Source organism: Anguilla anguilla, chromosome 5 (assembly GCF_013347855.1).
Source record: "Anguilla anguilla isolate fAngAng1 chromosome 5, fAngAng1.pri, whole genome shotgun sequence".
In the NCBI taxonomy this organism is placed as follows: domain Eukaryota; kingdom Metazoa; phylum Chordata; class Actinopteri; order Anguilliformes; family Anguillidae; genus Anguilla; species Anguilla anguilla.
This window is the reverse complement of record NC_049205.1, coordinates 35735303-35759394: the sequence shown is the minus strand read 5'-3', so window position 1 is coordinate 35759394 and position 24092 is coordinate 35735303. Positions and strand designations below refer to the sequence as shown.

Sequence of the window (24092 nt, the reverse complement as noted above, 5' to 3'; positions counted from 1 at the left end):
AGGCCTTCACGCGGGGGGGGGGACCTCGCCCGCAATCAGCGTAATCAGCCTCGAGGCTCTCTCTCGAACCCGGGAGCCGTCAGTCCTCCCGAACGGGGCCGGTTTCCGGGGCCGACCGAAACGGCTCGGACCTCGACCGCGCGCCGCTCGCTCCAATCAGAAAAGGACAAACGAGACCGAGAAACATCCAAATGTTTCTACTCTTGTCATTTTCACAGCACGGTTTAGGCAGCTGTGAAACCTTATGTCGCACTACAGTAGGGTCTAGCAATACTGGGGTTTTTTTCAGTATCAAGACGTTGATGGAAAATATCGAAATAACTTAACGTATTCTAAATTTTATGACGAACCATAGCATGTGATCGTGTGTATACTGGAAATAAAACATTATGGTTCTTTAACAATTCACTTTTTAATTGCTAATAGTTAAATTTTAATCTTTAACTATTATCTTCCCCCATCAAATGTTTCAGTTACCAGAGATGTTTGAAAAAACTGTGTGACATAACATTTGATAATACAGGGGGAATCCTTACTTGGAGAATTAAATGCAGACTTAAGCACATTTTTTGACTCAAAATCATATCCTGATTAAGACCTGCATGCCACTCAAGCCTGACACACCCTCTGAATATTAACTGAATATGTGAATTCTGAATATTGGTGGGACATGCCCTCTGAACACCCTCAGAGGTAAAACGGTCCTGCTTGGATCGCATTGTCAGCATTTGCTTAACTCAGCTGCGTGACGACTGAAAGAACAAATTCTGAAGGACTATTTTCGTTTAGTTGAAAATGACCTTTGGATTAAACTTTACAGAAGTATTCCTGATTATCCCAGAAGATATTGATAGTATGGGCTCGGTATTGTGAGTAACAATAAGTCTTTAAAGTATCAAAAGTCTGGTGGATTGCTAGCAAACACGCCTTAGTTAGCTGGTTAGTTAGCTAGCTAGCTAGCCATGTGCAAAATTTACTCCTGATGTATGCCAACGAAACCCGGATTGTATTGGGATGGGACTAGGAACGATATTGCAGCATTCATGGTATTCATTTATGATCATTTTAAATTGAAGGGTTATGGTGGGTTCACTAATACTGAAATGTTGAATACAGTTTAAATATTGGTTAATATTTATACTGTATTCAACATTTCAATATTAGTGAATTTGTCATGATGTAAATATCAATATGAGCTTCTCAGAGAAAAATATCGATATATCCAAATATCACTGGACCCTACACTACAATGTTATCACTATGTTGCATGGAATTTAGTAACCAATTACATCATACAATATGTTTACATTTTGTATGCTTAGTTTACAAGTAGTTTGATTCAGTTGCTATTTCAAAGTTGAAAGTAGCTGTTTGTTTCATGCGATCATCCTTTGTCCTGACAAACCTTCATAATTCAGGCATCCAAAATGACCTGTTATGTAAGTGCGCATAAAAAAATTATGAGCTGAGGTGCAGCTCTCTTTCTTCTTGGGCTACAGGGTTACATGAAGGTGTATCTATTAAAAAACCAGTCTGTGGCAGATTTATTTTCAATCAGTTTGGAGCCGTTTCAAGTGGCTGTAGTGTTACGGGTGCTAGCTCTGTCCACAGTCTGAGAAGTCTCCTAATTCAGTGGCAAATCTCGTAAGTCTCCTAACTCAGTCTCCAGCCTCAGAGATAAGTCTCCTAACTCAGTCTCCAGTCTCAGAGAGAAGTCTCCTAACTCAGTCTCCAGTCTCAGAGAGAAGTCTCCTAACTCAGTCTCCAGTCTCAGAGAGAAGTCTCCTAACTCAGTCTCCAGTCTCAGAGAGAAGTCTCCTAACTCAGTCTCAGAAGTCTCCTAACTCAGTCTCAGTGAGAAGTCTCCTAACTCAGTCTCAGAAGTCTCCTAACTCAGTCTCAGTGAGAAGTCTCCTAACTCAGTCTCAGAAGTGTCCTAACTCAGTCTCAGTGAGAAGTGTCCTAACTCAGTCTCAGTGAGAAGTCTCCTAACTCAGTCTCAGAAGTCTCAGTGAGAAGTCTCCTAACTCAGTCTCAGAGGTGTCCTAACTCAGTCTCAGTGAGAAGTGTCCTAACTCAGTCTCAGTGAGAAGTGTCCTAACTCAGTCTCAGAGCGCTGTCTGACCTGCAGTGGCCCCAGTCACAGCCTTGGTGATGGCGCTGCTGGCGATGGTCCGGTTCCTGTTCATCAGCTCTTCGTACTCCCCCTCCGGCATGGGGGGCGTGGGGGCGTCGGCGTCCCTGCTGAAGAAACACACGCCTCGCGTTTTACCGCACGCGCTCACGAGGGTGGTGAACCCCAGAACACTCTCTGCTTCCCACTGGAGCAAATTACTCCTGCTTTACTGTAAGACATGGCCAACCAAAGACTCCAAGACGGACATAAAACATGCGCTGAAAGTGTTAGCGAGCCATTTACTGCAAGAGGCAGTGAATACTGTTCTCTTCAGACCGCAACAAAGTGTACTGCAATGTCTGCCCACAAAACTCATGGGCACGTCATTATTGCAATGATAATAGCATAAGCGTTCTCCTTTACCATTTATAATAGAATTACTTGTTAAGTGCACTATTCACATCCAATTTAGGGCAATTTAGAGTGATTCTGATCGAGTCATCCTCCCAACATTCATAACTGCATTGCCCCCGACAGTGACCGCGTTTGCCGCCTGTGATTGGTGGCTTTCTATGCATCATTGGGGGGGGCGGGGCTGGGTAACAGGAGTGGGAGGGGCTCACCTGTTACGGCTGTAGGCTGTGCTGCTGTAGCTCTCCTGAGCCGGGGGGAAGAAGGCGGGGTTTAGGTGGAGGGTGGGAGCGGGCTGGCTGGGGATGTGGGGCGGCGGCGGGGGGTACATGTGGGGCAGGGGCGGAGGGGGGATGGGCGGCGGGGGGTGGCTGAAATGTGGGGGCAGGTCTCCGCCGAAGGGAGGGGGCCGGGCGTAGAAGGGCGGGGGCAGGGAGGAGGGCTTAGTGGAGTGGGGGTGGGGAGGGTGGGGGTGGGGGTGGGGGTGGGGGTGGGGGTGGGTGAGGGGCGGGTGCTCGGGGGAGGACCCGGGGGGCCGCCCGTCGGTGAAGTCCGACTCGCGAGAGTTGGAGCGCTGTGGGACACCTGGAGCGGGAGGGAGGGAGGGACGGGGAGAGAGAGAGAGAGAGAGAGGCTGTCAGTCCTGTCAGTCATTGTATGAGTAATCGCTGGTATCACTCTCTGGGTACCATATCCATTTTCTACACCTGTCAGTGGATTAGTACATCACCATTGACACATGTGCGTGTACCTGTCAGTTTATAACCGAATCAGTCTGTCAGGAAGGATCTCAATAGATCAGTCCTAGAATTGGTTTACCTGCGATAGAATTTCAAGGTAACAGCTGCTGTGTTGCTTTAGTCAAAGTGGCAGGACGTTCAGGAAGAAATTAAAATGGATTGGCGGCCTACTTCTTAGATCTCTAATAATAGACATGTCAAAAAATATTTAGAATAATTTCTTTCAGCTGAGCAACTAAATAAAGTTAACAGTTAAACCTTTTTTTTTTTTTTTTAGAATTTACACACAATTCTGTCTTTGTTCTATGACTAAATGAATCAAGTAGCAAGCAACAAAACACCCTGAACCAGCTAATGCCCAAGTTGAGTTTGAAGCCCTCCCCTTGGCATCCCCAGTGACAATGAATGGGATCCCAATGCTGCGCTACACTCCAGTTCATGTAGAACACCAGCAGGTGGCGTGAGTATGCGCCCTTCTGGACCTAACGGATGATGCAAGCACGTTTTCACAACGGCACCGCTGAGTGCTTTGAAACTCAAGCGGGTATCGGGACACATGGCTGAAAGTCGAACCCCGTGTTGACGTCTCGGAATTTTACAGCCAGTTCCACGCACGTCCCTTCTCATCTGAGAAGAACGGAGGTAGGAAGTCTGAAAAGGCGAAAGGGGGCGGGGGGGGGCGTGAGGTGCGGACACAGCCAAAAACAAGAGTGACCATGTGTGCTCACAAATACACAGTTATATTCATCTGTACCCAAAACTCCTTGCAACAACAGAACAAATACGACAGCCCAGCTATGACAATATGGGCGGAGTAAGCTTTCTGCACACAAATTAGGTACGGCGAGGAAATCCTTCCTTTAAAATGGCAGGATTCCGGTATTTACTCAGCCTGCTGCTATATCTTTCGTTGATTACGAAGTGTGAATGAAATGGCACTAAGATGTCCACTAGGGCAGGAATCAGAAACCCCAGTCCTGGAGGACTTGGGGGGGTTTGGGGTCTTTGGGTTTTCTGATTTCCTGTCATTAAGCAGCCAGTATAGGTCTTGCAAACAAGGTTTGTTGCCTCTTAAGCCAATCAAAGACGTGTTCATATCAATGAGCCATCTGCATATCACTTGCTTTCTGTGTTATCACAGAATCAATGAGCACTGAAGTGCTGAAACGCCAAACAACGAGCAAACCCATTGGCCGTCTTGGACTGAAGGTCAAGACCCCTGTACTGGGTCTTGATGGCACCATTTGCTTTCTGTGTGTTTGGCCACAACCTTTATCTTCTTCCTTATAAATCGACAGAAACAAATCAGTACAGGCTCCTTTATAAGCATAGTGGAATTAAGAGCAGTGCATTTCCTGCCAATACGTCCAGGACTTAATGACCGTCCAGGAAAGCCACCCACATCTGGCCACTGGACCAGAACCTCATTTAATTACAGCTAATTTCTAAATTTGCTTTGTACGATGGACTACTGCTGCTGACAGGTGTCTTCTGTTGTGAATACATGCCATCTCATTTCACTAGTGTAAAATTAAGATTAGGGTTTCCACTGCATTGCAATTAGTGGTTGCAACATCTGATACTGAATAACTGTTGAAGTTTTCACATGCACAATTCATAAACTGCACATTATTATTATTATTATAATACAGCCAAGCATCAAAGTGGCATAGGACCCCGATTGTTTTTGCTAGGATCATTTTTCTTCTCCCTACATTTTCACCCCTTTCCCATGCTCAAAAACTCACTAAATCTGGCAGGCATGTTTGGTATTGCTGCCAATTTATTATGCATGCAACTGGAACTCTAGGTGGCGCTACAGTGCCACCCGCAAAATTGCAACTTTGAACAAAAATTATTACGGCCACGCCTTTTGACATACATTCACCAGACGTTTTCCTCATGTCCACCACCTCATTTTGAACTTCTAAAATCAGAGTCTGCTTTATTGATCTTCCCTCCATTTTCTTGTTCGAACTTTTCCGTACTTCCAGAATGTCTGCCTAATTCTCACATTTGGCATGTGTCATGTACCCTGTGTTAAACTGCGAAGAAAATGTTGACGTCCGAAAAGACGGCCGCTGGACTCTAATTCCAATGTAGACTAAAATGGCTGACCATGCCAAAAATATGTGTATGCTCCCCCCCCCAATTTTCTGCTGATTGTGGCGATACCCCAGGGGATGACAGACAGCCATATTATGGACAAGCATGCACAGGCTCGTGGCGTCATGGCGCAATGGGCCTGAAGGTGGTGCTTTTTGCAAAATGCTAATTTGCATAAACTCCTTTAGGCCAAATTCTTTCACAGGAACCCTCCGATAGCTTCCCTCCAACAGTCCTGACAAGTCTATCCACCTCCATCCATTAAAGAAAATGAAATATGAATATGCAAAAATTGTGGAAAAGATATTTGACCACACCTCCTTTACATCCAGCCACTGTTCAAAGTTTAGAAATATACAAATTGAAAAGGGACCCATGTAGATCATGTGTCTCATTTCGTGAACCTACTACCAAAGGTGGCTGTACAGTACCCCTTCTAAATTGCAATATTCACATCATTATTGCAGATGTGCCTTTACATCCAATAAACACCCAGTCTGACTCACAGGATATAGACTGTGGGTATAAGCCTGCCATTGGCCGAATATTTCAGTCAGAATTCTCTTCCCCTTCTGCTATCAGCGTGTTACCGTTTTTGCAAGGGCACCGTCACTGCATCCTGGGCTTAGCGCCGCCCAAGACGACTGTGATTGGTTTAAAGAAATACAAACAAGCCAGAGCGTTTTTTTCCCCCTATACCGGAATGATAATGGGTTGAGCCAGACCTTTCTCCAGCGCTGGCACAGCGCTGAAACGAAGTGTGGAGATAGGGCTGGCTATGCGAGACTCATAAACACCTAATCTGGTATGGTATTGGAGAAGGTTTGCAGTCCTTGCCAAAGTATAAGTTGTTACGATCAATTTGTGCTGAACAACAATGACTTTTCTGATAGGACTGAGTTCACATACAGATCACTGTGACTCAGAGCTGCCCTCCCCTGTCGTTCCCCCCCCCCCCCCCACATTCACACTCTGACAGTAGCTCCAAGCAGGCCATAAACCCCCCTCTCCTCCCCCCGCCCCAAACACACACATACAACTGCATTGTGCAGTTCCTGAGGCTTAATATGTACCTACATTCTGTTTTCTATAAGTACAATGGCCTTGTAAATGGCTTCATCCATCATTTCAAGAACTACGTTAGACTTTTTCAGGTAAAGAACATTTCTGACCCCGGGAATTACATAAAAACCACAATACTGCCATTTCTATATTCGCTAGACTATGACATTTCATAAAACATTTCCATGTAAAGATGATGTCCTTCAAAAAAGTGATCTTCTTTAGAAGATGCAGTGTTTCAGGCAATGTCATAAGCTAATGAATACAGAAACAGCAATATTATTGCTTTGTTGCCTTCCAGGGGTCAGGGATGTTTTCATGACCTCAAAAAGTCATCTTACAGTATCTGATGTAATTTGTGATGTGACCACACACATGCTTTCCATGGAAATGAAATCATTTCCCAGTTAACCTGCTTAAAGTTAGCTGCAGGGAAATCATTATGATTTCCATGGAAAGCGTCAGCAAATCACAGCACAAACTGGCAGGCAGCAAGACAAGGATGGGCAACACCAGGCAACACCAAGGGGGGGGGGCTGGTGATTAGCAACTCAAACGGGCATTTTTGCTCCACGATGGCAAATAGGCTGGTGCTCCAGCACATTTACGACAAAGGGCTGGACCTTGCACACTCTGCGTGTATCCCTCTCCCACTGCAGCATGTTGCGTAGCCCCACAACACACCTGTGGTATGCTGCCAACTACACTATCGCAAAACTTTGTTTATATTTTTGCAGACATTTTTAGAAAGATACAAATTGCACTCAATGGTCAGTGGTTCACCCTTGGTGCTTGCCCCCCCCCCCCCCCCCCCCCCCCTTGTTGCTGCCAGCTATTTTGATTATTATTATTATTATTATTATTATTATTATTATTATTATGATTATTATTATTGTTATAATTATTATTATTATTATTATTATTCTGCATTAAATTAAATGAGTAAACACAATCTTGGGTACAAATCTTTTTCAAGATTACCCTGTGGTGATGACTAAATTCAAATAAATGCCTTGCCAGCAATTTTTTTTTCCCCAATTAAGGCCCCCAGATTCATAGCCCTTAAATGGGCTTGACATGTGATGGTGAATGAAATCCCAAAAAAAAAAAAATTAAATTGTGAAGTCTGCAGAAAAAAAATGCTTATAAAAGCTAAAGCTCATGTCACAGGATAAAATTCATCTTCATCGGAATAAGTGGCCCTCTCATTCTAACTGTCAGTCTAACTGTGCAGGAATAACAAAAGGGGTTTGTATGAGAGGACGATGCCACGGACAGGGCCACAAGACACACCGCATGAATGAATGAGCGCTTTCACAGTGGGCTACAGTGCCATTAACGGCAACTCGTTTTTGTACAGTTGCTGTGACTGGCCGTGTTTAAGGGGATGACTCACTGAAAAACTAAGTGTCGGTTTGGTCAGACGACCAGAAGCGCATCGCAAGGCCTCATCTCCAAAATGAATGGAGTTCTACTGTCAAAGAGGATCCGGCGAGGTTCGTTTTGAAATCGCTTCAAAATAAAGAATGGTGCTCCTTAAGCGGGAGTCAATGCCTTGACATTCAATATAAATTTTTTTTTTTTTTAATTTTTAAGTTTTTAAATTCAGAGAATTGTCAATGCCAACTGCTTGTAATGCACTCGCTAAATAGACACTACTCTATATACACTATATATACGTTTTTCTACTGTCACCCAATAAAATATGCTAAGAAAGAGGACATGAATGGCATTGAAAAGGCAAAAAATCAATGCATGACTAGACAATTGAATGAACATAGGTACACGTGTAGCTATTCGATAAAGGACGATTTACTGGGATTAAGAAGCCGGCAGGCTGGCCCATCTCGTCACCACAAAGCCCTGAACCTTCAGTACAGGGCTTTAAGAAACTAGAGTCGTACGTCTGCACTGCTTTCTTCTTTCCATTCCCGCAATTACACAAACCTGACCCACGCTTTCCAGTGTTAGCCACCGCTGCTGAGCTCATTTTTAATAATGAAATCTTCTTGTAATTAGCACATTGCCATTCAAGACATTACTTACTGATGACTAAAGACGTGCAGCTGGCTGTCTGTTGGATATTTCTCTTTTCTAATCTTGTTCCATATTCTTCAAATACATTTGTCCAATTTTGACTTGAAGTATCGGGAAGGCCATCTTTTGTGGTTAGAGAGAGCCTGGTTTATAAGTCTTCAAAGCCTGGAAAGCTTATAGGACTCTGCTACAGTGACACTGATCAGAACAGCACCCCCTTGTTGGCTGAATCCAGATCTATCAATACCGTGTGAGCCTAACGTTTGAGAATACCAGGAACAGCAGTGTGTCAGAGTGCGCGTGTGCCAAACTGGCTCCCTTACGCTTCTTGGCCTGGGACTCGAACAGGGAGAAGTTCTGGCGGGTGGCGAAGCGGCAGTCCACCTTCTCCCCGTTGATGTGGGAGTGGGGCAGGGACTCCAGCAGCCGCTGTAGGGAGGACTCGGACGACACCACCACCTCGGCGTACCTGCGGGGAGGGAGGAGACGCGCCCGTCAGCCACGCCGAAGCAACCGCGGCTATTGGCAGGGACAAGATGCACAAGTGCATCCGCGGCCTGCACGGGAAAGCGAATCGTTTGGCCGCCATTTTGCGTTCATAGAAGAAAGCGAATCAAACGGCATGAAACGCGGTGGTCAAATGACACGGCAGACCCAAAACTGCAGCAAAGTCCACCAGAGCCCAAGCTCGCGCGGCGGCGAAGGCCGACCCTCCTCCCTGAAGCTCACCCTCTGGACTGGCCGTTGGCTCTGTTTTCTGCAAACTTGATCTCCTGGATGTCCTTCACCCCGATCCGGTTCGCCACGTTGATCAGGTCAGTGTCTGTGGTCCACTGAAGGAGGAAAAAGAAGAGAAAGATCGGTTTGAACCTTACACCCTCCCGCCTCTTTCAGTTCTGGCGCTGGATGAGTGAGGCAACAGTAAAGCACGGCTCGTTCAGCGGGCAGAAACTAGGAAACCTAATGCTGTGAGTCTCTGACAACAACTCAGCACACGATGACCTGAATCAACTGCGCTGACCTGATTCCCCAATTACGAGTTGGGGGGGGGGGGGTGGGTGTCAGGTGAACCAAAGCTTGCTTAAACCCATGCTGAAAAATGGCTGCATCTTTTCTTCCCTCCTAAGAAGAGCAGATCAGTCCACCCTCAGTCCACGTTAAAAGGGACCCATGTAGATCATGTCTCATTTCGTGAACCTACTACCAAAGGTGGCTGTACAGTACCACTTCTAAATTGCAATATTCACATCATTATTGCAGATGTGCCTTTACATCCAATGAACACCTAGTCTGACTCACAGGATATAGACTGTGGGTATAAGCCTGCCATTGGCTGAATATTTCAGTCGGAATTCTCCTCCCTGACACACATGGAAGGGACCACAGCCGACAAAGCGCCACGGTGGGGACTGACCCCGCCCCCTGGCCCCGGGGAGAATCGCGTGTGGCCGCGAGTCGGCTGGCCTGTGGGCCGCTCGCCACGTCTTGCCAGCGACTGCCTCTTATTGGAGCTCCGGAGAGCCACAATCAAATGTGCCGCAATGGAGTCTCTTCACACGAGGACCAAGCTTCTGAGAAACTCCAGTGCTTTTGCTGGTGAGCACAAATGATTTGTTTTGATATGTCCAAAATATATTTATATCGGCTGTCAGTACAGTGAAAAGAGATTTCTGCCCTTTGCCTCTCCCAAATCGCCCCCTTGATTGAAGAACGTTATTTATTCCTTTTGGTTCATTTAATACTTTAAATGCCCTTCCTACGCTTCAAATTCAAGGACTTTAAATCTGTTCAAGGTTTGATTCCCACAAATTGAAGAACCCATAAAAACTTTACGGCAGACTCTATCACACGGGCGGCAGCCCATCGATAGAGGAACATAAAACAGGCCGGAGTGTCGCTAAAGACGGTCATCCCGGGATCAATTCTTTCAGCCCCAATCCAAACCACAAACATTGGTTTCTATAGACATGCACTGATCAAAATCACTCAGAAAAAAAGAACTTTAAAGCATGTGAATTTACAGTTATTTTCAAGCACTTTCAAATCCTTTAACCTGAGGTTTCTCGAAGATTTCAGAGAGCACGGGCGCCCTGTTTTAAACAGAAAAGGCAAATACACACTCCTCATCACTTGCTGCTGCTGCTGTTGTCGTCACATTCACATCATCACATTGTCATCAACAATTCCGCATCGAGATCTTCGTGGATCCACAATGTGGTACCAGAACTACACGTGAACTACACGTGTGGTACCTGAACACACGAGGCAACGAACAAATTCTGGCCACTGGCTCTCTTGGGTTTCCCATGTTCAGATCATGATATACCCGTGAAGACTTCTTAATACAGCCGTGTTCAGTACCACCTCAATGTTCCCTGGTTTCACCTACAAAAACCTGCCCAATTACTGCAACCCATGGCAAAATTGTTCATGCACAATAACCTGCAAAACAACAAGCTGCTATGAGCTCCAGAGGGGCCTGAGTGAAAGCCTCCAATGTATACTGCAGCATGAACGTCAATATCCCCGCAACCACCATCCCATCGGGCAAGAAGTGGAACAAAACGTCTTCAGATTGCGAAGAGAGCTCGCTAGAAGTCAACGGCTCCATATCTTCAGGGAGGACCGTGTCACTATTCTCACCGCCTCTTGCTCGGGGAGGCGAAGACCTCGGTCGTAACGATTTTCCGAGATGCGCAAACGACAGGCAACAGCGGGCAGCACGTGGTTTCGTCAAGCTTTCTCTTCGATCGAGAGTCAACGTGGACTACAAACGTTACGTATACAGAAGAAGCTCATTTGTGGATCCCGGGATTAAGGGCCAAACGCTCCTAACCCATAGAATCCCACTGCAGAGTACGTCCCAGGATGTGAAACCAGACGGTTTTTTAATATTTACTATACAGGGAGGGAGACAACGCAACTGTGCTTTATAGTCCAACGACTTACATGTTTTTTCCCCATTCAGTCTGTAGAGTGCATTATGGGAAGTGCATTTGTGGGACTGTTGTGAGATGGGACAGACATTCTACACAACTCCAGTTCTGAAATAGGAGACTTTCATTATTACTCACAAACATTAGCATGCTTCCTATTTTCTTGCAAGGTTGGTCAGAGGTTTTAAAGTGCAGACCACTTACAAAATGACCTGCCAGTTCCACAAAGCGGCTTTCTTTGAACAGATCATCCCCTGATTTGTCCATTTAATCTACGAGTGGACCAATAAAAGTGTCCTTCTAATCTTTCTCTTTGGTGTGACTTGTTTTTTTATTTTTACCTTGGTGATAATGTTTTTTTCCTTGACTCTTTCTTTTCTTTTCTCAAGGCTACAAGCAGGAAGAGCTATTTGAGCATTTTTGGAAAGTCATGTTTCATTGGTCATTAGCAGTCCTCCTTGCCAGCTGGCCATAAAAAAACTCAAGAGATTGTAGGCGGTTGCAAGTGATTGTTTATAGCTTCGCTCATAATCATCTGAAAAACTGACTAAACTATTCTGCTAAGTTTGTGAGTGATTTCACTAAATTTCTAAAAATAACAACTAAAATTCATAACTATTTTCATAGCTGAACAGGTGATAGCACATCCAACAACAAACAAAATAATTTAAGTCTGATACACTGCTTAATGTAAGGTACAGACAGATCTTCCATATAATTGTGTGGTTTGCTTCTTGTGCAAGTTTGATCAGACCTCATAGTTTTCGCACAAAATATTTCCTGAGTTATGTTACACAATGGAAAGGTAGTGTGTGCCAAAGTTACAGTCAACTTTAAAGTAAACTGAAACTATAACATTGACCACTTTTGTTAACTCCTTTGTTGCTTTAGCAGTATGTTGGGGATCACTGCCTTGCTGTAGCGCTGTCCAATGAGTTTGGAGCCATTTGGTTGCACATCAGCAGATAAGATGCTTCTGTACACTTCAGAATTCATTCTGCCGTTGCCATCAACAGTAACATCACCAATGCCTGACAAGTGAGACAGTACCTGTGGCAGATATATATGCTCAAACCAAACACCCCCACCCAAATGTTTCACAGATGACGGGGGGATGCTTTGAATCTGGGGCAGTTCATTTGGCCTCCACACTTTGCTCTTGCCATCACTCTGATACAAGTAAATCTTGATTTCAGCTGTCCACAAGACCTTTTTCCATAACGCTACAGACTCTTTTATGCACTTCTTAGCAAACTGTAACCTGCCCATCCTGTTTTTGTGACTACCTAGTGGTTTGCATCTTGCAGTGCCTCTTTAGTTTAGTTAGTTAGTTTGTAAAGTCTTCTGTGGACAGTAGTAACAGACACATCCACACCTGCCACCTGAAGAGTGTTTCCAATCTGTCGGACAGGTGTTTGAGGGTTTTTCTTCATTATGGTGAAAAATCTTTGGTCATCATCTGTAGAGGTCTTCCTTGGCTTTTCAGGCCCTTTGAAATTTCTGAGCTCACCAGTCCACTCTTTCTTCTTAGCAATGTTACAAGCAGACGATTTTGGTAAGCCCAAGGTTTGGACTATGTCTCAGACTGTTCTTTTTTTATTTTTTATTTCTCAGCCTCTTAATGGCTTCCTGGGCTTTCAATGGCACAATTCTGGTCCTCGTGTTTACAAATGCCAATAACAGACTCCAAAGGCAATCGAAACCATAGAATTAAGACTAGATATTGTAAGCCCTCTTATACCTGTGCTAAATAATCAATTGAACACACCTGACTAGTCAGAAACACTTATTAAGAGATTTTTCCCAATTGTCATCATGCCTTAAAATGGAGGAGAGGGGTATGTAAAAAAGTGCTGCAGTTTCTACATAGTCTAAACCAAAATGTATTAAAAAGCTGAGAATCTGAACTTTATTACTAGTGAATTGTTTGATTACAAATATAAAATTTTGGAATACAAGACCAAATCAAGGGGAAAAAATGCCTTTGGCCCAAACAATATGGAGCTCATTGCATACACTGAAAGTTTCCTATTTCAGAACTTTAATTGTGTAGAATGCTAGCCCCATCTCACACCAGTCTCACACATTTCAGTTACCAGGGGTATGAAGTAGATTAATGAGAAAAGAGAGATGCTTGTACAGTGTATGAAATGGCAGCAACCTTCCAACTTGTTTGGAAGCATTTAATACAATTTGTGTGCATCACTTTTTCCTAGTCCAACTATTCATTCTAACTGTTTCACTTGGTCTGCTTTCGATAAGTTTTGCTTTCCCAAACCAATATTGTGAACAAACTGGAAATTGGCTCCTGTGCAAACTCACCCAAGAGAAGTTGCCCACATAGACAGCCAGCCTCTTGCTCCGCCCACCACTGTAAGTGTACAGTATAGCAGGTTTGTTCTCAGGTTTGGTTGGCTGGGACTTGTTGGAAGATGTGGCCTCCTCCCTCAACAGCCTATCTTGACTTACGGAGCCTGTCAGTACATCGTCATAGAGATCACTCGGCTCGGCTCTTCCCACAAATTCTCCATCCTGAGAAGGAAACATTAAACACAGTGTCTCTGTTGTGCATTTAAATACAGCATTTAAAAGATTCTGCATTTAAAGAAACTTGAGAATGTTGAGAAAATCACGAAAGCTATACAAAAATAAACAAGAGCATTAGTAAAGGCAAGGTGATAGCTGAGCCAGTAATATCAAGAGTCCTAAGAGCAGCAAGTGCTAAGGATAGCTACTAGGGATAGCAGTTTTGGATTGTTAACATTTGCAAAGCAAACAGGAGCCAATTGAATCACCCCAGTCTTTAATTTTAGGATTTAAAAAATGTTTACCTGCCTTTATGTAATCACTTGCTATCTAACACAATTTGAACATGGGACTTTTATTCTTCATGCCATGCATAACCACTTCTGCATAATGTGGCTACATAGGGTAAATAATCCCTCAAAACAGGAAGAGTAATTAAGACAAATTAACAGTTTGTTAAAACTATGGGCTTGCAATTGTGGTCGAAATGAAAACCAGCACACACAGGGGTCCCTAGGCTGAGAAAACCACTACCATAGATGCTGCTAGCACCTATTTAAAAGTCGTTCATATACAAAATAAATGTAGAATTCTCTGGCTCGTAGGAAGCCCTGGGATTAAGTTAACTACTGTTACCAAAATGAGAAAGGGAACTGATAATTACATGAACTAACAGGCCATCTTATCACATGTAGTTAGATGGGTGACATTAGCAACATTTATGAATGTTAGCTCACTGGCAATTGGGTTATACAACAAACTAGGAAGGGCATGGAGGAAGGTAGGCATGGTCATCACTGGTCTGAAGTATTGGATAGTATAATAATAATAATAATAATAATAATATATAAACCCTAAAAAGCTAGTTAATAACATAACTGTTATTTAGGCCATTATTGTGACAAACTAATTAGAAACGAGATTGCTGATCCTTTCGTAGCTAACTTAACTAGCTAACTGTGGTCTTCTATTCAAAATTCAAATCTGCTCATACTATCCGGATTTCAGTGGCGGTATATTCCCGCATGTTTCTTGATTTGCAGTCAGACATCAGCTTGCCAGCATCCTAGTCAAGTTTGTCCATCACTTGCTACATTAGTGCTGACGTTAGCTAATCGACCGACAATAATACCTAGCAATGTCCTAGGTAACATCAACCAGCTGCAAACTAGTAATATAACGTCCTTGCAACCTATCCTTATCAGTCATTATCATTAGTCCCACGCCACAACCAGTTAGTCAGAATAAATTCCCACATGTTCCGGGCTGCAGTACATGCTGCCCACACGCCGCCCCCTCCGTCTCACCTCGCCACTGTTTTGATTGAAATCGTCTTCACCGTAGATGTCTATGAGCTCCGCTGCATCCGCCGGGCCCACCGCAGCCGCCATCCCCAAACTCGAATGAGCAACGTGGGCCCTGCGCTATGCAATTTAATATAGCCTCGCTACTAAATACTTATAGAATCCAAGCTGAATGAACTTGTATTTACTTGTGCCCTTTAGCGTGCTGAATGTGTATTTAAATCGCTTCGTGGTGCAGCTTTCCAGCAAGCATTAGGCAGCTAGCCAGCTAGCTTGCTACTTTGCTAACATGTCCAACCCCTCCCCTTCCCTTTCCCTTCCCTCTCACCAACGATAACCTGTAGTTATGTAGCTCGGTCGTGCCGTGACAGTTAATGCCTATATTCCGAACCGTCCTAAAACCTCAGTACTTCTTTCTTGTCCCTTTAAAACAAATACATCCTCTTGGATTTCAGTCAATTTCAAACAGTCCTTCTACTTTCCATCCGCACTCGATACACACATCCCACACACGCCGGAACCAATTACCCCTGCCTTCGCTGTGTAGCGTGCGAGAATCTGGTGCGAAACACTCATCGTTCCGTATGGTTCCGGGGGTAGCAACATTGTGTAACACCCATATCGGAAACTTGTCCAGCATCAGATGTATTAACACTTAGATCTCTTAATGTGTAAATAATGTTTCCTTTAATATATTAGTTTTCTGAACTATTTTGTTTCTGTACATGACGTGCCTTGTGTTCATACACACTATAAGATTAATACCAGCCTATGACAAAGTTGGATGTCCTCACCAATATGGCGATTAAATATGTCATCTGATTTCATCGCGACCTTTCAACCCTAGTAGTTCGTAGTACAAAACGCTCTGCGAAAGCGCATTGAGGCCGATGTGAGGAGAAGGAAAAGAAGAATGTTTTCTGCCATTACTGTGAACAAAGTGAGTGATTTAACAGAGCGAATGGATCCAATTTAGTGTATCGACACGTAGTAAATGTGCACTGGGTAGGAGTATCGTAAATGTGACTAGCAAGTATTTTAACCGTGAACGAACTACCAGGGAGGTCATGGTCGAAGAAATGACAAAAGTCGCCAAGTATTCTTTAATACTGTATGTATAATCAGCATACTATACCAGATCTGTAGTGGCATGAAGTACAGACACAATAAGTATAAATGTTTTGTTCGTGAATTAGCTGTCAAGGCGATACGATTGGCTGGGTTTGTGCTTCAGTCCCAATGTTGTGCAGGAGAGGGCAGTGTGACTTTCTTACGAAATACACGAGCCTCGTTCCATCGTAGTGTTTTGTAACTGACTGTAATGATATTGTGTAAGGTTGCCTGAGCGACATTCAGTTCCGGCATGCTATGTATTACGCAGTTTAGCAGACCCGCTGTAGAAATGTCATGTGACTTTATTGCGATGTCCTGATAAATTAAGTATTATATGCATATCTATATTGTATTTTAATTAACAAATAAACTGAGGAAGAAGTTGCGTTACGTAGTTTCTACGTAAGGGAATCTAATGATTATGAAGATGATGATGATGACGATGATCTTGTTATTGTGGCATTAGAAATTCTTATAAATCATGATTTGTTTTTCTTTGATAGGTTGTCAGTGGCCTTTGCCGGACATCATGGCAACGGGCTGTGTTGGGCACAGTTTCAACCCGTGGTTACCGAGGTGATGCACCTGATGACTCTGGCAATGACCTCATAGAGATTCCCCTGCCCCCGTGGCAGGAGAAGCCTGGCGAGACGCTTGACATCAAAAGGCGGCGGCTCCTGTACGAGAGCCGCAAGAGAGGCATGCTGGAGAACTGCATCCTGCTGAGGTGAGCACGAGAGGGAGATGTTTATTAAAAATGTTGAGGGATTCACACGCTATTTCACCGGAATTTCACCCAATGATACAGAAATCGGCCCACCGAATGGGAAGTGTCTGAAAATATCTGTATTTTTTTTATTAATCATCATAATTAATAAAAAGGCAGATGTACAGTAATAACAAGCTCAGTGATTGCAAATCAAACCATTCAGTGAACTTGTTGGAGATTAAGATTGCATAATACATTGCATTAACATTGCATATGAGCAGGCTCTGTTTTGCTCTAATTAGGGTATCACACTGTTTCTGTTGTCAGAGTTGCTGACGAAACATTGCATTGTTGAATTAGATTGAAACGTGTTGAGGTCTCACAAGACGTACTATTGGTTATTTTCAGTTAAAAAAAAAATTATGTTATACCTTTTTCTTCTGATGTTTTGCGAATATTGGGCCACAATGTGTTTTATCCAAAGCGCTTTGCAATTGATGCCTATCATTCACCCATTCACACACCAACGGTGAAAGGCTGCCATGCAAGGTACCAATCAACTCATTGGGAGCAATTAGAGGTTAGGTGTCTTGCTCAGGGACACGTCAACACTTCGTCCAGGGCAGGGGATCGAACCAGCAACCCTCCGACTGCCAGACAACCGCTCTTACCTCCTGAGCTATGTTGCCCCTGATAATACGATAGATTAGGACCATCTGTTGGTTTAGGTCTTATTTTTATTTCTGTAGCTATAGGCTACATATCATGCACAACAAGCATTCAAGCTATAGTGACTGAATTGAAATCGGCTGTTCACTTTTTAAAGCTCACCATCTATATCAAACAGACCCAGTGTGAGGGTGGGATTTTATCAAATACAATCTTGTTTACTCAGGTCTGATATGAAACATACGTTTGCAAATGATGAAGATGTCTTTGAAAAGCTCTTGAATTTTACATCATAAATATTGTTGGAGTGAAAATTGTCCTTGAAAAGTCCTTGGATTTTGCTTTAGAAACACTGAAGGACCCTTTACGGAGGTTGTACAGGGAATACCTTTTTCTAGGAGGTACTTCAAGGTTCTTTGATTAAAAAAAGAAAAAGACTCTCTGATGTTGAGTGCTTCAGCTGTCAATCTAAACCCTCCTGAATTGAACTGATACTACATTCCTGATAGCAGTTGTTGGAATATGATTATTTTCTTCTTACCGGATGTTGTTGATTGACAGCACGTTACTTTAGCCACACTTCAGAATCAAGTCATTACTCTACAAAAGACTGGCTTCCTCCTTCATGAATGCCAATGTGCTTTTATCCAGTCTTTGCTCTTTACAGTTTTCTGGGGCCTAATTACAAACTACAGTTTTTTTTTTTTTTTTTTTTTTTGCAAAATACAATTAGTAGGCTACGTCATACAGTTTACTGTGCGGTCGGAGATATAGCTTATATCTGTAAATGTGTATTTGCTGTGCTTCGCACTGTTCTAAAATGAATGTCGCCTTGATTAGGTCATCGTAACCTTCATAGAGGCTGCTACTGTGACATCCTCGCCACAGTTGGCACGGTTACCCAGTGGTCACTGTTATCTCCACTGACAGGCAGGATCACTTTAATACCTGTGATTACGTCATCCGTAATGTCACTCACTCGTTTGTTCGTCTCCGCGGTAAATACATAGCACTCAAAGTCAAACAGAAGGCATCTTAGCAGGTGTCAGTTCAGCCTTAACCATAAATAGCCTACATCAGTTAAAAGCAGTGCTCCAGTCACTGCGCTTACAAATTGTGTAAATATTGCAGTCTTTTCAGTGTTAAAAGTGAAATAGAAATGGGCGAGACGCGTGCTGCCGTCCATAAAGCAGCGGACTGGAGCCGTTTTGTCCCCGTGTGTGGGTGGGGGCTCAGTACCCCACACCGCAGCGCATTCTCATCTGTGGTCCTTTCTCTCTCTGTTACCTTCTTTGCTTTCTACCTGGCTGAATAAAGCAAAGAATATTTATATGAATATGAAGAATATGAGGGCACATTGTCATGCTCTCTTTTAAAAAAAAGAAAGAAAAAAAAGTGAAATAAAAATGATTGTGTCAACGCAAACTGAGCCACCCTGCATTGAATTCTCTGTTGAGAAGTAGGGCCAAACTAGCCTCCCTCCTTCTGTCAACTTGAATGTTTTAATATTAATTAGCCATAGTCTCAGCCACTTGATTATTCTCAGTAGGTACTCACAGTAGGTGTTTTTTCTTCGTCCAGTGTCTCCCTGTGTGCCAATTTACGTTACTGTGTTATCTGGACAGGTTTTTGGACAAATGTGGGACACTTGACATTGCTGTCGAGTCACTGTCTCTCACGCACTTGGTGGACGACCCAGACTCGACCCAGACCCTTTTCTCGGTTCATATTTTGTCTACAGTCAATGGTCTGTTTGCTGAGTGGCATACACTTGTACAATAGCTCACATTCAGACTGCACTGCAAACCGGTCTAGTTTTACCTGAGCGAATTGATGACAGTTTCGAAAACACATGCTGCAACACTTGGCTAAACACCCCCCCCCCCCTCCCCCTTCCTCTTTTGCAGTCTGTTTGCCAAGCAGTACCTGAACACCATGACGGCGACCCAGCTGCAACAGTACGACAAGCTGATCAACGAGCCTAGCAACGACTGGGACATCTACTACTGGGCCACAGGTGGGAGGGAGGGGCACGAGGAGGAGGAGTGGAAAGAGAGGGGGATGAGGAGGAGGAGGTGGGGAGAGAGACGGGAGAGCCAGGGAAAATAACGAAGATGTTCCAAGGCTTTGGCGCTCGAGCTGTTGCCGGGCGAGCTCGCGCACGCCGGCGCAGATCGAGCGGCCACGTTAAACGGCGGCAAATTGGCCGGCGACAAAAACCAATCTTCCCTACCTTAACCCGAGAGCTCCCTCATTAGGGGGTCTGACTCGTAGAGTCCCTCCCATCGACAAAATTAAACGGGCTGCTGTTGCCTTATCTTGTTAGGATCTCTGATAGGGTTTGCTTCTGAGGTTCAAGCCAATCGATGTGATTAGCGTTTGTTCGCTGGCTCTCGTGCTGCCTGTGGGAAACCTAACACCGCTTTCACACTGAAAAAACATGTTCTCTGCATCAACTGCAAATCATCAACGACCGTAATCCAGTGTCACCTGTAGAGCCCTGTAAGGCTGAACATAGCGAACAGGCTAATATTTCCTGACTAAACAGAAATACTACAGATATACTGTGTATATATATATGTATATATATATATGTATATACATATACATACACACCCGCCTTACGCTGCAAGTTTTGGGCAGTAGTGCAGTCTGTTAGGTACCTATATTTGAGGTTTGCCTGGTGTAATTGATGTTTTCCCTTTTCATTTAATTAAATTGATAAAACAATTTCTTATTATACACGTTATCCACGAGGTTCGCGCTACAATTTCTTGTCTTTCTGCTGCAAAGATTTTGACCTTGCTAACTCCAGTGCGGTGTCGCCAGATTTGAAACCGGCAAACCGCGCTCAAACCCATTTTTCCCCCGCACAACAACATAAAAAAAAGTAGCTCAATTGGGCAGCCTGATCTGGCAGCACTGCACCAGTTCACTTACGGCCCCGAGTAAGGGCCGCGTTCAGCCTGCCTTTCTCAACCGGGCCCCGTCTTCTTTCCGCACAGGGGCCCATCCCACGCCCCCGGACTACCAGAGCGAGGTGATGGACTTGCTGCGGGAGTTCACCAAGAACCGGGACCAGGAGCAGAGGCTGAGGGCCCCCGACCTGGAGTACCTGGACACCGGGAAACAGTGACCGACGCCCGGCTCTCGTCCGGAGGCTACCCGCGGCGCGCGCAGAGCCGCTGGTTAATATCGCCGCACGATGTCCTTTTTTCGTCCTTGTAAATATTTGTATTCGTTGACGTGTACGGAATCCTGCTAACACGCCCGCCCGATCGGCACCTCTCGGTGTCGTCTGCGCAGCGGCGGCGGTGTTAGCGAGGTTCATAAAAAACGTACCTCAGACGGGGAGCGTTTTTTTTTTTTTTTTTTTTTTTTCCCTGCTCGTTCTCGCCGAACGCGGAAAGCCGTCGTTGTTGGGCAGCAGTGGTCCGCGGGGCCTTTGTGTTTAACAACCTCGACGCTGAGAGACTGTTTTACGGAATGATTGACGCCCTACCTTTAGGGCTTTAAATTCGACGGAGTGCAGCGAGCAGGAAAGACGGCTCCGCTCTGTATCGCTGTGAAATAAAGCCTTCTTTGTTCTGGGCCTGCTTCTTTCAAATGTCAGTAATTTCACATGGGGATCCCTTTTAAAATAGTACCTCCTTGTGCTTCGGGCAGGAATGTGAAACCCAAAAAAAAGGGCTCTGATAAAGGGCCCCGAAATCAAATGGAAGAACCAAAACACCAGAAAATACACTGCAACTTTGGAAAGGGAGGAGAAGTCTGCAAAAGAACGTTGCGCACTTTGGGCCAGATTGCATCCAGACCGTACTGGTTTCTGAACGGGTGGGTGGGCGTGGCTCAGGGCGATGCGCGATGTCTCGTAGTCATAGAGCAAGGGAGGGGTTTGGTTGGCAGGGTAACCTCCACCTCCACCTAGTGAGTAGCGGCTCCCCTGGCTCATTCAGACTGCGCTGCCTGCGTCGGCTGCTTCGGCTGCTTCAGCTGCGCAGCCCTCCACTGACAGAGTGGAAAAGAAACAGTTGGCTGACTTGCGGCGTTCCAGGTGTACCTAACATAACATAACATAATGACGAGAACCGGCCATTCAGCCCAACGATGCTCGCCATTTTTCTTACCGCATTAGTGCTCTGATTACCTACAGGCTAGATGGTATAATACAGCCCCATGCCTGCTTGTACTCTTCTAAATTCATGACAGAGGCAAGCACAAAGTAAGAAGTACTCGTGCATGCTGTTCCTTTGACTAGTGTATACTTCAGTCATTAATCTTTTCTGCATCCCAATCCAGACATATGCAAGGTTCATAAATGCCATTTTTGGCTGGCTGGTCCCAGCACTTTTTAGTTTTATTCATCAATCACGCTGCACAGATCGGCTTCATTTGGCCTGCCTCACGCGTGTTCCAAGGGTTTGAAGTCTCCCAGCGTGTGTCTCGAAAAGCCGGAGGATTCGGTCTTCTGAAATATACACGAGAGATTTCCATCCGGCTTCAAAAAGTTTAATAAGTTTAATAATTTCTGAATTTGAACTTGACTCCCAAGTAAATAAAACCAATGTGAAGGCTTGAATTTCAATTGAGAATTTTGGCCGCATTATTATCCTTATAATGGCCACAAGATGGCAGTGCGCCCTGAATTTTGTATGAACTCCAGCATCCATCGTTACATCGAGTATTCATGACAACGTTTTACGTGAAATGGACCAGCGGGTTTAGTTCTTTATTGGATGAGAATATAAACAGTTTTTCATCTGTTCATCTGTCCTGGTATCCAGCGTAATATGAGGTGATCAACAAATGAGTTATTCTTGACCATTATCTAAACTGTCCTGGTTCTAGACTGCTCTGATGCATCCTTTGTATGGTACAGTGTGTATTATATCCCCTAAAATGGGGGGACTATGCATATAAAGGGCTTTAATTCCTATACAGATCACTGAATATGGATGTAAATACCTTCAAATTAAAATTGACAGTCTGCACTTTAATGTCATATTCATTGTTTCATTTCAAATCCAGTGTGCTAGAGTGCAGAGCCAAAACAACGAAAATTGTGTCACTGTCCAAATGCATATGGATTGCACTGTATAATAATTTTCTCTTCTCAAGTTGTAGTCTCATACAACTTTATTTTTCTAAATGATGAGCTAACTGTATAGGCCTGCATTGCTCTGTGATTTTTTGAAATCAACATCATTAAATAAATCTTTTCCCTTTGATTTTGTACACACACCCGGTTATGTGGTCAGGAGGTTAATTTCAGACAGCTGCCGCGACTGTTTTTTGGTCCATTTTTCTTTGAGATTTTCTCCAACACCTCCTTGCCTCTGTGGTGATTATTGTTAATGAGGAGCTACAGTATATGCACATCAATGACTATATCACATCCTAATTGTGAACCAAATACATACAGCATGCAACTGCATACAGGGATCCTGCTAAAGAAAGGTATCACCTTGAGCAGGGGTGAACTAGAACTAAACACCTTGAACTAATGCACTTGTTGTACGTCGCTCTGGATAAGAGCGTCTGCTAAATGCCTGTAATGTAATGTAATGGGTGTCCAGTCTTATCTAGAAAGGGCCAGTTTGGGTGCACGTTTTTGTTTTAGCCCAGCACCAGGACACCTGATTCAACTAATTGACTGATGATGGTCTTCAATCAAGACGATGATAAGTAGAATCAGATGTCTTAGTGCTGGGTTAAAACAAAAACATGCACCCACACCGGCCCATTTCAGATAAGACTGGACTCCCCTGACCTCGAGGATTCACTTGTAACGTGACAAATTTCCAGTGATTTTCTTCTCTCGAAAGGATAAATGATAATATGAAAGGATGCGACATCACTTCAGATTACTCATAAACAATAACAAAAGTTGACAATTCCAAGTATTTTTGTGGCAGCTTTCCCCCCAGGTTGTCACAGTGACAGCGCAGCAGCAGGAAGCAACGCAAATAAGCAGGACACTCTCGTTGCTCAAAGTACCACAAAGTAACAGCATTTCTCTCTAATGCCACTCCTCTACTCTCAAAAGGATAACAGGAACCTCAGAACACTACTTAACATCGCTGGTAAACAATAACAAAATGTGATATTTCCAAGTATCTCTCCAGTTGTTCAAAGACGCTAAAGCATAGCTGAGTGTATACAAGATGGTGGCACCGTGGAATGGCTGTCCATGAAAGGGGACTGGATATACATCACTGTCGACCATTGAAACCTAATACATTGAACTTCAGGACAGTTCTCAGCAATTAAGCAGCAAGAGCTTACACACCAAGGCAATGTCTCGAAAGTTATTTTTTTGTTAAGTTTTTGTATCTAGTTAAATTATTTTATTTGCTATTTTGT

The 24092-nt window shown here is 44.1% G+C and overlaps 2 protein-coding genes across 3 annotated transcripts in view; one reads left to right on the top strand and one right to left on the bottom strand.

Moving 5' to 3' along the window:
* LOC118228312 (cleavage and polyadenylation specificity factor subunit 7-like) overlaps positions 1 to 15812 on the bottom strand; it is a 36075-nt gene extending 20263 nt beyond the window's left edge. For both annotated transcript variants that reach the window (XM_035419758.1, XM_035419757.1), the window contains exons 1-6: positions 15242 to 15812; positions 13731 to 13940; positions 9202 to 9305; positions 8796 to 8941; positions 2740 to 3112; positions 2126 to 2244 (exon numbers count right to left, since the gene is read on the bottom strand). In XM_035419758.1, coding sequence (XP_035275649.1) covers positions 2126 to 2244; positions 2740 to 3112; positions 8796 to 8941; positions 9202 to 9305; positions 13731 to 13940; positions 15242 to 15325 — 1036 coding nt within the window. In that variant the 5' untranslated portion in view covers positions 15326 to 15812. The remainder of the gene's footprint in view (positions 1 to 2125; positions 2245 to 2739; positions 3113 to 8795; positions 8942 to 9201; positions 9306 to 13730; positions 13941 to 15241) is intronic.
* Positions 15813 to 16026: 214 nt separating this feature from the next.
* sdhaf2 (succinate dehydrogenase complex assembly factor 2) lies at positions 16027 to 22726 on the top strand. Its single transcript, XM_035419760.1, has 4 exons — positions 16027 to 16178; positions 16855 to 17078; positions 19637 to 19746; positions 20735 to 22726. The coding sequence occupies exons 1-4, from the start codon at positions 16152 to 16154 to the stop codon at positions 20863 to 20865; spliced, it is 492 nt and encodes a 163-aa protein (XP_035275651.1). The 5' UTR covers positions 16027 to 16151; the 3' UTR covers positions 20866 to 22726.
* Positions 22727 to 24092: the final 1366 nt, after the last annotated feature.

What these genes read in the sequence shown, in the direction of transcription:
- sdhaf2 (XM_035419760.1), top strand. Translation starts at nt 16,152, where the DNA reads ATGTTTTCTGCCATTACTGTGAACAAA. An exon ending in GAGAACTGCATCCTGCTGAG is followed by an intron (nt 17,079 to 19,636) that starts GTGAGCACGAGA and finishes CCTCTTTTGCAG; the next exon opens with TCTGTTTGCCAAGCAGTACC. An exon ending in CATCTACTACTGGGCCACAG is followed by an intron (nt 19,747 to 20,734) that starts GTGGGAGGGAGG and finishes CTTTCCGCACAG; the next exon opens with GGGCCCATCCCACGCCCCCG.